Source organism: Ovis aries, chromosome 20, assembly GCF_016772045.2.
Source record: "Ovis aries strain OAR_USU_Benz2616 breed Rambouillet chromosome 20, ARS-UI_Ramb_v3.0, whole genome shotgun sequence".
Taxonomy (NCBI): domain Eukaryota; kingdom Metazoa; phylum Chordata; class Mammalia; order Artiodactyla; family Bovidae; genus Ovis; species Ovis aries.
Genome location: NC_056073.1, coordinates 8066815 through 8078338, shown reverse-complemented (window position 1 = coordinate 8078338; position 11524 = coordinate 8066815). Strand labels below are relative to the sequence as shown.

General features: G+C 54.9%; 1 protein-coding gene across 5 annotated transcripts; it reads left to right on the top strand.

The window, feature by feature from the left end:
- Positions 1-3740: 3740 nt before the first annotated feature.
- On the top strand, positions 3741-10955 carry MLN (motilin). Of its 5 annotated transcripts, none has more exons than XM_042236733.2 (5): positions 3741-3792; positions 6105-6228; positions 8395-8508; positions 9864-9950; positions 10794-10955. In XM_042236733.2, exons 2-5 carry the CDS (start codon positions 6112-6114, stop codon positions 10941-10943), a joined length of 468 nt encoding a protein of 155 aa, XP_042092667.1. In that variant the 5' UTR covers positions 3741-3792; positions 6105-6111; the 3' UTR covers positions 10944-10955.
- Positions 10956-11524: the final 569 nt, after the last annotated feature.

Genomic DNA, 11524 nt, shown 5'->3' with positions numbered 1-11524 from the left:
CAGATGACTTGCCAGAGAGACGGGTTAGGGAGAGCCACAGGTGTGGAGGATTTGTACCTGGCCTCTGTTACAGCCTGCCCCAACTGTAAACATTCATGTGCTCACCAAACACTGAGAGGTGAAAAAGCACAGTGGATTCTGAAGCCAGACTCCTGAGTTTGAATCCTGGTCCTGCTGTTTCAATAGTTGCATAATGTTGGGCCAGCTGTTTAACCTCAGTTTTCCCACCTATAAAATGGGATAATAATCACACCAGTTTCACAGAGTTGTGAGACCATCTAAAAACTAACACATGTGATGTCTGGCTGATATTTATTACGTATCAAACATCTTTCACACTCCAGACACTGTTAAGGTCAGGGGTCAGCAAACTTTTCCTGTAAGGTCCAGATAATAACTATTTTTGGCCTTGTGGGTGACAACGTCTCTGTCACACCTATTCAACCCTGTGGCAAAGCAGCTCCAAAGCAGCCATTGACTATAAACAGAGAAGGAGTATGGCTGTGTTCCAATAAAACTTTATTTATAGACACAGAAAAGTAAATTTACTATCAATTCACCTGCCACTAAATATTATTCTTTTTTAAAAAAATTATTAAAAATGTAAAAACTACTCTTAGCTCACAGGTTATATAAAATTAGAGGGCACATTGGATTTGACCCATATTGGCTGGTCCCTGGTCAAGGCGCTGGAGATACAGATGCTGACATGCCTCACACAGGAGCCCAAGAAGGGAACCTGGGGAAGGGTTCCTTCATGGCCCTCAGGTCACTTTGCGCCCACCATGGTCTCTGACATTGTCTTAAAAGTACCTTTTGGGTGGATGAACCTAGAGCCTATTATACAGCACGAAGTTAGTCAGAAAGAGAAAAACAAATATCGTATATTAACACACATATATGGATTCTAAAAAGATGGTGCTGATGAACCTGTTTGAAGGACAGTAGTGGAGACGCAGACAGACCAGCCCCGTGGATACGGCGGTGGGGGACTGGCAGGAGAGGGCAGGACACATGGAGAGAGGCGCCTGGAAACACGTACCTTCAGTTCAGTGCAGTTCAGCCGCTCAGTCGTGTCCGACTGCAACCCCGTGAACCGCAGCACGCCAGGCCTCCCTGTCCATCACCAACTCCTGGAGCTTACTCAGACCCATGTCCATCGTGTTGGTGATGCCATCCAGCCATCTCATCCTCTGTCATCCCCTCTCCTCCCACCCTCAATCTTTCCTCGCAGCAGGGTGTTTTCCAGTGAGTTGGTTCTTTGCATCAGATGGCCATAGTATTGGAGTTTCAGCTTCAACATCAGTCCTTCCAGTGAATATTCAGGACTGATCTCATTTAGGATGGACTGGTTGGATTTCCTTGCAGTCCAAGGGATTCTCAAGAGTATTCTCCAACACCACAGTTCAAAAGCATCAGTTCTTTGGTGCTCAGCTTTCTTTATAGTTCATTACCATATGTAAAATAGATACCCAGTGGGAATTGGCTGTATGACTCCAGGAACTCAAACCAGGGCTCTGTTAGAGGAATGGGATGGGCTGGGAGGTGGGACAGAGGTTCAAGAGGGAGGGGACACATGTATACCTATAGCGGATTCATACTGATGTATGGCAGAAACCAACACAATATTGTAAAGCAATTATCCTTCAATTTAAAAAAAAACAGTTTTTTTTAAGTCCCTCTTGAAACAGGGCAGTGAGACTCTGATCAGGCCAAGGTTAAGAAACGGCAGTTCAGTTCCAAGCCCTGGCATTCTGTGCTCTAATTCCTCTGAGATAAACCTTGGACTCCAGAGACCCAGTGCACCAGTGAGTCACCAACACAGCATGCTAGAGGAGGTCTACCCTCACATCAGGAACAGAACACAGAGAGCCAGCTGGCCGGGAGCCCTGCTGAATGGGGAGTTTAGAGGGTATCTGGGTTGGGTTTGAAGCACTGCAAACATCTGTTTTTTCCCGGAGGGCAAAAGCCAGAGCCGACTGAAGAATGGCAGGGTAGGGGCTCCTGGCTGGGAAGCAGTCCCTTCCAGATGTTTGGGGCAGCCTCTCTGGAAGTCACTAGTGACCAACGAGGTTCACCTAGGGAATGGCCTCTGCCCCCCAGACTCTCGGGACTTCACCCTCATCTGCCCAGCCACCTCCCCACTGGCCTCCCAGTCCTGCCTCTCCCGGCTCCAGCGCCTTCACCCCAACACCAAGTGCTCCTCCATCACCACCCGCTTGTCATTTGTCCTCCAAGACAACAGGGGGCCCCCAGCTTCCTCCCCCATCAAATTGAAATCCTTCTGTTGGTTTCTAAGGCCCCATCCTCAGGTCCTAGCTTGACCCTCTTCCAACCACACAGTGGACCTTCTGAGACACCCCCATCCTGCCATCCTCTGCACCTGCGCACCCTGCCTCCCAGAAACCCCCACTCCCCACTTCTGCCACACCTGGCCACGTACAGCCTTGACCTTTGCATGAAGAAACCCTGCCTTAGCGTTGCAGAAGAGATACTTAATTGTCCTCAGTTTTCTTATCTGTAACATGGTGTAAGGGCTTCCCTGGGGGGCTCAGCGGTAGAGAATCCTCCTGCGAATGCAGGAGACGCAGGTTCGATCCCTGGGTCAGAAAGATCCCCTCGAGAAGGAAATGGCAACTCAGTCCAGTATTCTTGCTTGGGAAATCCCAAGGGCAGAGGAGCCTGGTGGGCTTCAGTCTGTAGGGTCACGAAAGAACTGGAGCAACAACCGAGCAACTAAACAACAGCAACGTGGGGCAAACAAGAGCGCCAACCTCATGGTGTTGCTGGGGTTTGACTAGAACGCGGGCACCAAGGGTCCCCTGAGGGCCGCCAGAGGTGCCACCGCATTCAGGAACCGGCGGGGGCAGCCTTGTCTGACTCCAGAATGCGTTCCCCTCTTCCCTCTTTGAGTCTTTAACGTTGCCACTTGATAACACATGGGCTTCCTTGGTGGCTCAGACTGGAAAGAATCTGCCTGCAATGCAGGGGACCCTGGTTCAATCTCTGGGCCAGGAAGACTTCCTGGAGAATGGAATGGCTACCCACTCCAGTGTTCTTGCCTGGAGAAGTCCACGGACAGAGGAGCCTGGCCGGCTACAGTCCATGCAGTTGCAAAGAGGCGGACAGGACTGAACGACCAACACCTTCTAACATACTTTGATGACACAATTACCACAAAAGGTTTCCTGGATAGGTGCCCCATTTAGGCCACAAACCTTTGTATGCATCATGCCCTCCCTGGCCCTCCACGGACACTCTGGGCCTCCACAGCCCTGGGTCTGGACTGTCATTTTCTTTTCACAAATCTGCTGAAATGCTACCACACACTCTGGCATCTTTTCTTTCATGAGGGGCTTCAGGGGAAAAGCTGAAGACAAGTTATCTCCTTAGTACAGCTCTCTGACAGGCAGAGAATCTGATCACTGGAGTCGCCTGGAGACTCTCAGCAACATTATATATTTAAGTAATGAAAAAAAGAAAGCGCTTTCATTAAAATGATCCTCTGAGCGGCAGCAGGGTGCCATCCAGGTGGGGGCTGGCCTGCACCACACCCTGACTGCCCTCGAGGAAAAGGCCTTCCAGGAAAGACCTATATGCCCAAGCCCTGCCCGCTGTTTCTACGAGCCCCAGGAATCCAGACTCCTCGCCCAGAGCACCAAAGGTCTGGCCAAAGGTTAATGGACTCTAAGGGGAGGGCAGGAGGTATATAAGGACCCGTCGGACCAGCCCCGGACCCCAGCAGACAAGCGGAGAGAGCTGCGCCCCGCCCACTCAGGCCACACGCGCACTGTGAGTAGCGCGAGGAGCGGGTGGGGGTGGTCAGCCCTAGCCCAAAGATGCCCTGTGAGCGAGCCCGCTGGGTCCAGAGCTCTCTGGGTGAGCCCACTGTTCCTGCGGTGCCTGTCACCTTTCAGTACCTTCCTGGGCTCCAGACCGAGCGCCCCAAGCTGGTTTCCAGAGCGCGGGATAAAGCGCACACAGCGCGCAGGGCTGGAGACGGAGCGGGGGGTACGAATCCCGGCAAAAGAGAAGCTGCCCGGAGACCTGGCCATCAACTGCGGGCCGGGAACACAACCCAGGGCCCGGCACGGACGCAGGGCCGTCCCGCCCGGCGTGGAGCCTGGGCTCCGGGAAGTTAACAAAAGAGCCGGGGGCCCTCGGGAGAGAGGGCGTGGCTAGACAAGACCAGCGGGAAGAAGAGGCCGCCGCCCCCTTGGCCAAGGCGCTTGAGCCCCAGCCGCAGGGATGGAAAAAGACAAAGTCAGCAGCTCATCCAACAGTGAAAAAGCTCTCGCTCCCATCCTGAGCGCCCAGAATGCAAACGAACGTAGGTGACATGCCGGCTGCCAGTTGGATCACGAAAGTGAGCAGCAGTTGGATGTTCGCCTTCTTATTTAACGTTTTTATTGATTCTTATGGGGTGAATTAAATGTGAACACTGGAATGGAAAGGGATCTGTAGCCTCTCCACGAAGGAAATGAAGCATGAGCCGTGTGATACAGTGGGCTCCTCCGCGAGGGGGCGGGGCCCAGAGACTGCAGCAAGAGGAGGGGGTCTGCGACTCGAAGTCCCCCTCCTCACCCGCCCTGTCCCCTCAGCAGAAGTGGGGCCTCGGCTCCTGAGAGGCGGTCTTCAGCAGGTGGCTGGTCCTCCCCACCCTCCTAGAATGGCAGGTGTTGGCTCTCTGAGCCCTCCTGTTCTTACTCTTGGAGTTCAGCAGTACGGGGAGACCACGTAGGATGGGGCAGCAAGAGAGCGAGAAGGCAAGGGGGCCTTCCGATGGCCGAGGAGACGAGCCCTGCTGGCGAGGCAAGGAGCAAGTCCGCAGCCTTGGAAGATTCTCTCCAAAGGGATGGTCGAAGTCAGACCCAAAGGGAAGCTCGGGGGCCAGTCTGGGGTAGGACCCTCTCCTCCCAATGGAATCCCCTGCCCAAGGGCTGTCGAGCTGACCCCCAGAAGCTCCTTATCTGAACCCTGTAATCCCCCACTCCTGCTGCAGCAGAGGCCGCCCCCAGCCTCCCCTCCCCGCTTGGGGGTTCTGTCCCCTGCGGTGCCCGTCTCCCTCTTCTGTGGGCAGAGGCCGAGTGCACCAGGCCTCAGAAGGGCCGGCCTCTAGCCCCTACTGCCTTCAGATGGGTCCCTTCACCTCCGCAGGTCTCCCTGCTCCTCGGATCACACCTGCTCCCAGGCGGGTGTGAGGAGTGTGTGGGACCCAGTGTGCCAGCATAAGGAATCAGCCAGGCCGGCCCCAGCACCATTCTGACCCCACCCCCTTCTCAGCTCTGCACTCTGGTGGTCCCCATGCCCACCTGTTCCCTGGCAGTTTAGGTCCCGCCAGCCATTCCCGACACACCCACTTCTGGGATGTGGACAGGCCCCACGCTCTTATGCTGGCACCTTGCCAGCACTGGTGGGGGTTCTGGGGGTTACAGGAAGGAGGTTGTTTCTGGATGGCGGCCAGCAGGCAGCTAGACCTGCTGGTGCTGAGGAGGCGCTTGTGAGAGCCAGTGCCGGCCCGGAGAGGTGGGGACCCTGCCCTGCTCTTCCGTGCTGCTCCAAGCTGAAGTTTTCCATCCGGCTCTCCTGCACCTGGGCAGAGGGTCTCAACCCCTTCCTCTCTAGACCTGGGGTCTTGGCCTGGTACCACCAGGCAGGACTGGGTGGGCCTGGATCCATCCCTCTTATCCTGCTAATTGGTTCAGGCAGCAGGCAGGGCTCTCTGGATCTTGGGGCTTGCTTCTGCTGATAATCTAAGAGTTTACTGCATATCTGCAATATGGGGGTGCTCCTGCTTCATTATCTCAGCTGACGCCAGAAGACCTCCCCAGTAACAAAGGGAAGGGCCAACAAGTGGAATGATACATTTCCGGTGTGGCCAGGGGGCAGGGCGGCCTCTCTCGGGGGCTTGGAGCAGAGAAGGGGCTCTGAGCTCCTCTGGTACAGCCCCACACCAGGCCCAAATCCAGAGAGGGTAAGCAGCTTGCCCAAGATCACACAGTCCAAGGTGGGGTGTGGACCAGAGCTGAGGGCGCCTTCCTCCGATGCAGTGGTTTGTCCCTGAGCCCTACACTGGGTGACAGGGGCTCCCTATCGTTGTCCAGCTCCAGAATGCTGTCCCGCAAGGCCACGGCCATCCTGCTGGTGGTGCACGCAGCCGCCATGCTGGCCTCCCAGACGGAAGGCTTTGTTCCCATCTTCACCTACGGCGAAGTCCAGAGGATGCAAGTAAGATATTCCCAGGCTGCCCGCCTCCCCAGTGTGGCCAAGGTGACCCACAAGCCTGCTCAACGACAAGCATCCCTTCAGTAAACCCATGTTTAATCAGATATGCCAGAGACACTGAGGTGAGCCTGAAGGACTCCAGATAACCCCAGGCTCCAGCCATCTGCCCAGCCACCTTCGCTCCTTCACCAGTACCACAAAGGTGTCAGTGGCTCCCACAGGTGACATCTTTTCCTACCCCTGGCCATCCTTTCGGGGGAAGTTTTCAGTTAACAAGCTAATAAATATTTGCAGAGAATCTCTGCAGCACAGAGGGCCACCCCGGGTGAGAGGTCAGACACACAAGGAAATCTCAGAACCTCCCATCCTCAAGGAGCTGACTCAGGAGCCAAGGCGCCAACATGACAAGTTCATTCAGGATAGAAAACAAAGCAGGGAGATGTCACAAGACAGGACGTGATTAATTGTCCAGAAGTGATGCTGACAGTATGCACTGAGTTCAGGGGAGCAGAAACACGATGGGCTGGTAGAGAAGAGGGGAACCTGCTCTGGGGGCCCCGAGAAAGAAGGATGCAGGGACAGGTGGGCACAAACGTTCACAGGTACCTTTCCAGGGAGTGGTGGCCAAAGCCTCCTTCTCTTTAGAACCCAGAAGAAAACAGGGCAGGCTTAGTGGAACCTAGGTGGTGCGGCCTGTGGAAAACGGCTGTTAGACCCCCTCCCTGGGCCTTTTACCTTAGATGTCACGGAGTTCTGAGTGCCTTTCCACCTTTGTCTCTCGATCTCTCTCTCTTTTTTTTTTTTTTTCTTTTGACCTTGCTGCACAGCTTGTGGGATCTTAGTTCCCTGCCCAGGGATTGAACCCAGGCCCTCAGCAATGACAGGGCAGAGTCCTAACCACTGGACCACCAGGAAATTCCCTGTTTCTGTTCATTTTTTTTATGTGGACCATTTTTAAAGTCTTTATTGAATTTGTTACAACACTCTATTTTATGTTTTGGTTGTGGGCCACAAAGCATGTGGGATCTTAGCTTCCTGACCAGGGATGGAACCTGCACCCCCTGCATTGGAAGGCGAAGTTTACCGCTGGACCACCAGAGAAGTCCCCGCCTGCCCCCTCTTCCACGTTCTTTTCCAGTGAGATGAAGGAATGGGGCTTTGTGTCCCATGTGTCTGAGACTGAGGTTCCAACAGGGACCCATACACGAATCCGTACTGTTGGGGGTCTCATGGCCCTGAGGTGCAGCCTCTGCAGCAACACGCTCTGTCCAGGGCAGATTGCCACGGACACAGAGAACGGCGTCCTTTAGAAGGGCCAGGTGGGACCCAGCTCCCCTTCAGGGGAGGAGAAGACACAGAGGGCTGCGAATAGATGCAGGAGATCCCCTAGACCCACCCCCTCCCGCCTGTCACTGCAGAAACGATGACCGACCATCCCAGCATCACCGCTGCTCGGGGCAGGCCCGGAGCTGAACCCCCAGAACGTCCTCAGAAAAACCGAAGAAACAGGCTGGGTCTGACCTAGATGCCTGGGGGCCTGGCAAGCCAGGATGCCCAGCAAGATGAGAGGCTGGACAGAAAGAGCCAAACTCGGTGCTACGCGAACTGGCAAAATGGCAGTGAGAGGGTGCTTGGCGTTTATCTGCTCTGTGGTTTCCTCCTCGTAATTGCCAGGCACTGGGATTTTTATGAAGAAGCTGCAGACTCCTTTCTCCATAATTCATCTCCTTGTCTTGCCTCTTATAAATCACCTCCCAGGGACTCCAGTTTCTGGGCCACCCCATGGCGCCCTCACAGGCTGGGCCGTCTTGCCGTCTTTTTTTTATAAGCGCTTTGCTATGAAAAACACATTTTCATCCTTAATATGCAGGAAGGGCGGCCATTATTTTTAGCATCTTAACTTAATTAACGGTAACAACCTGGGTGTGGTGCTTGAACTGCAAAGGAAGGGTTCCTCTTTGGGCTGACTTGGTGGCGGGCGAATCCGAGGGTGAAGTGAGGTCACCAGGTGTCTGAGACGCTCTGGGAGAGAGGCGCCCGGGAAAGGGGATTCTTTTGGCCTGTTGGGGGTTGGGGGGGTCAGGCCCCTTAGACTCCGAATAGGAACCCAAAGGGCCACGAGTGTTTGAGGGAGGGTGAGTTTTACACGATTTTGTGCCCGGCCCCTAGGAAAAGGAGAGGTACAAGGGGCAAAAGAAATCCCTGAGTGTACAGCAGAGGTCAGAGGAGGTGGGCCCTGTGGACCCCGCGGAGCCCCGGGAAGAAAAACAGGAAGTTATCAAGGTGAGCAGAAGACGGGGTAGGGGAGTGGGGTGACGGATCAGGGAGCGGGGGAGCGAGTGCAGAGAAACCCGGCTGGGGGATGGTCCCCCAGGCATCACAGCATGTGCTGTGAACTAGACACTCAGGTGATGAGCTCCATCCTAGGAGGGAGAGACAGACACGAAGGATGAGACAAGAAATCGTTTCAGGCACCAAATAAGCAGGCAGGATCGACAGTGGGGCTGGCGGGGGAGGGGAAGGAAGGCCTCGCCCCTATTCTCTCCCCCGGGAGAGGAGGTGGTATTTGATTTGAAACTTGGAGGGTAAGAAGGGGCCACCCATGCAAACAGCTAGAGCAAGAACATCCCAGAAGAAAGAAAAGTAAGTGCAGAGGCCCCGCTCTGAGGCCCTAGAGGCCCAGGAGGGTCTGAGGAGGGCAAAGAGGCCAGCAGGGCCTGGGAGGCCCAGCAAGATGCCTGGGAGGCTACTGAGGGTTCCAAGCTGGGATGGGTACCTCTTGCCCCCTCTCCTTCCCCCAGAACCATGAGAGCCATTCTGGGTCATCCAGTCCAGCTGGCAGCAGGGCTGGAAGCCTGAGCCTGCAGAGCCGCCCCTAAGGCTGTCCTCAGGCCTCCTGAGCCCATTTCCCACCCCCGGTGAGCTGGGTAGGAGGAGGGGCAGTGGGCCTGGGACTCCTCCACCACGGCTCTCCAGGGTCAGGGGGTCTCCAAGTCTGCCCGCTGGGTTGTGCAGCAAGAGTACAGAACCGGGAAGCTCTGAGGGTGCTGGTGAGATCAGCTGGCTCCCCCTGGCTCTGCCCCTTTCCCCTCACACGGGTGGAGAGCCTCCAGACAGCTCCTCCACCCAAGGGTAGCCTATGGCTCCCCACATGGACCCTGGAGCCAGGCCCCCTGGGTGCCCTTCTCCCTCTGCTACTTGGAACCTTGTATGACCTTGAGCAAGTGACTCAACTGCTGTTTGTCCTCAGTTTCCTCATCTGCAAAATGGGAGCTCTAATAGTCTCTACCTAGCAGCATCGGATTATTGAGAGGCTTAACAGGACTTAGAAGGACACCTGGCACCTAATAAGACTCCCACGTTTTAGCTATAATTCAGGGGAAGGGGAAAGGCATTTGCTTCCTCAGACTCCCCACCAGGGGAGGGGAGGTGACCCTCCTCCCTCTCAGCTGGTCTCAGGCTCTGGCCCCAGGTGAGATAGAGGGGAGGGGCCAGAATTCCCAGCAGACCCCTTCCATTCCCCACCAGAATGGGGAGGAGTGGGGGGCGGTGGTCCTTGCAGTCCAGCCCGCCACCTGTAGGCACCCAGGGATTAACGGCTTGCACTCCCTTCTTGTTAACGCTGCCTTATTTCACAGCTGACTGCTCCTGTGGAAATTGGAATGAGGATGAACTCCAGGCAGCTGGAAAAGTACCAGGCCACCCTGGAAGGGCTGCTGCGCAAGGTGCTGCCATCCTCCCGGAACGGTATGGGGGTACGGGGTGGGCGGACGCCTCCGGGTTCACCTCCTGCAGCGCAGCCCAGTAGGATTTCAAGGGGGCTGTCATTTGTTTTTCTGCTTTGCCCTTGAGAACCAGAAGCTGTCTTCTCCTGCAAACTCCCCCACCCCACCCCATCACTGAGGGGAGCCTAATCACGGGTGAGGCGGGAGGGGGGGCGGAGGGCAGTTGGGGAGAGGGGCGGCGCGGGAAAGGGGCAGCGGTGTACGTGGAGGTGGGGCTCAGACAGCCGTCACAGGTGGGGAGCCTCATTCCCCAGCCAGGGGCATCTCCAGGCCCCAGACCCCTTCCACTAGCTTCTGCCTGGCAGGGGATTACAAGTGACAAAGACCGCAAGCTTCCTTCTGCAGAGAGCCATTCCTTCCCTCCCCGGGCGCCCCCGGGGCTGGATGGTGACTCTGAAGGAAACCCTGGGGCAGAGTAGCCACAAAAGCCTGCAACTTCCACCCCACCCCACCCCATTCATTCTGCCAACCAAGGTCCTCAGCCCCATTTGGCATTGCCTGAGTCAAGGTCAGCCTGAGTCACTGGTGCAAAGCTAGGTCTTATCTGACAACCAGCTACTAATTTCTTCTCCTAGTCCCCAGGAGGAGAGGAGAGGGGGGAGGAAGTGTTGTTTGGGGACAGGGAGGTTAAATTCCTAGCCCCAGGCAACACAGAAAGCTGGAGGCAGACCTGGCCAGACCTCCCCTCCTTCCTCAGACCTGCAGACAGATTCACAAGGTGGTTTCATAAACGGATCTGCTGACCCTTCTGAGCTGCAAACCTCCTTTGCTTTTCTCCAGCAGCCCAGTGACACTCCACTCAGGGGAGAAGGTGGACAGAACTTGGATCCCCCCAACCCAGAGAGGACCCAGAAATGTGCACGGCTCATCCACTGGGTTTGGAAGGAAAACATCTTCTCCCAAACAAATCCCCCACCAGCAAATAAATCATGAAATATACAGAAATGACTCTTTTATTTAGTATTTTAATTTACAAAGGTCAGATTCTGGTCATGCCATAAAGGGGGAAATAAAGCTCAGAGAGGGTTTGGCCATAAATGGTGTGCCTGTGATCAAGTATGAGACCCATGGAATAAGATTTGCATGGGCTCTTCTGTTCTACATGAGGAAAGTGAGGCCAGAGAAATAGCATTTTTTGCCCACATGCTGAGTCAGTGGCAGAACAAGCACTGGAACTCAGGTCTCCTGCATACTGGTCCATTTTCTGTTTACTGACTTGAGGTCTAATGGACCAAAGCATTTTAAGGCCTCTGCACTCAACCCCTTGCTGGGTAACTTCTAGCCAGCCCTTTAACCTCAATGAGCCTTTTTGGAAAGCAAGGTGGTAATATCTGCCTTGAGATCTGGAGGACGGGACACCAGCAAAAAGCAAATTATCATTATCACCATGTGACTACACGCTCCAGCATCTGCGGCAGAATTACACAGCCAACCCACTTATTTCTGCCTTCTAAACAAAACTGCATGGGAAATTTCACTGTAATTTAATTTTACGTTAATGGATGTTCATTTAT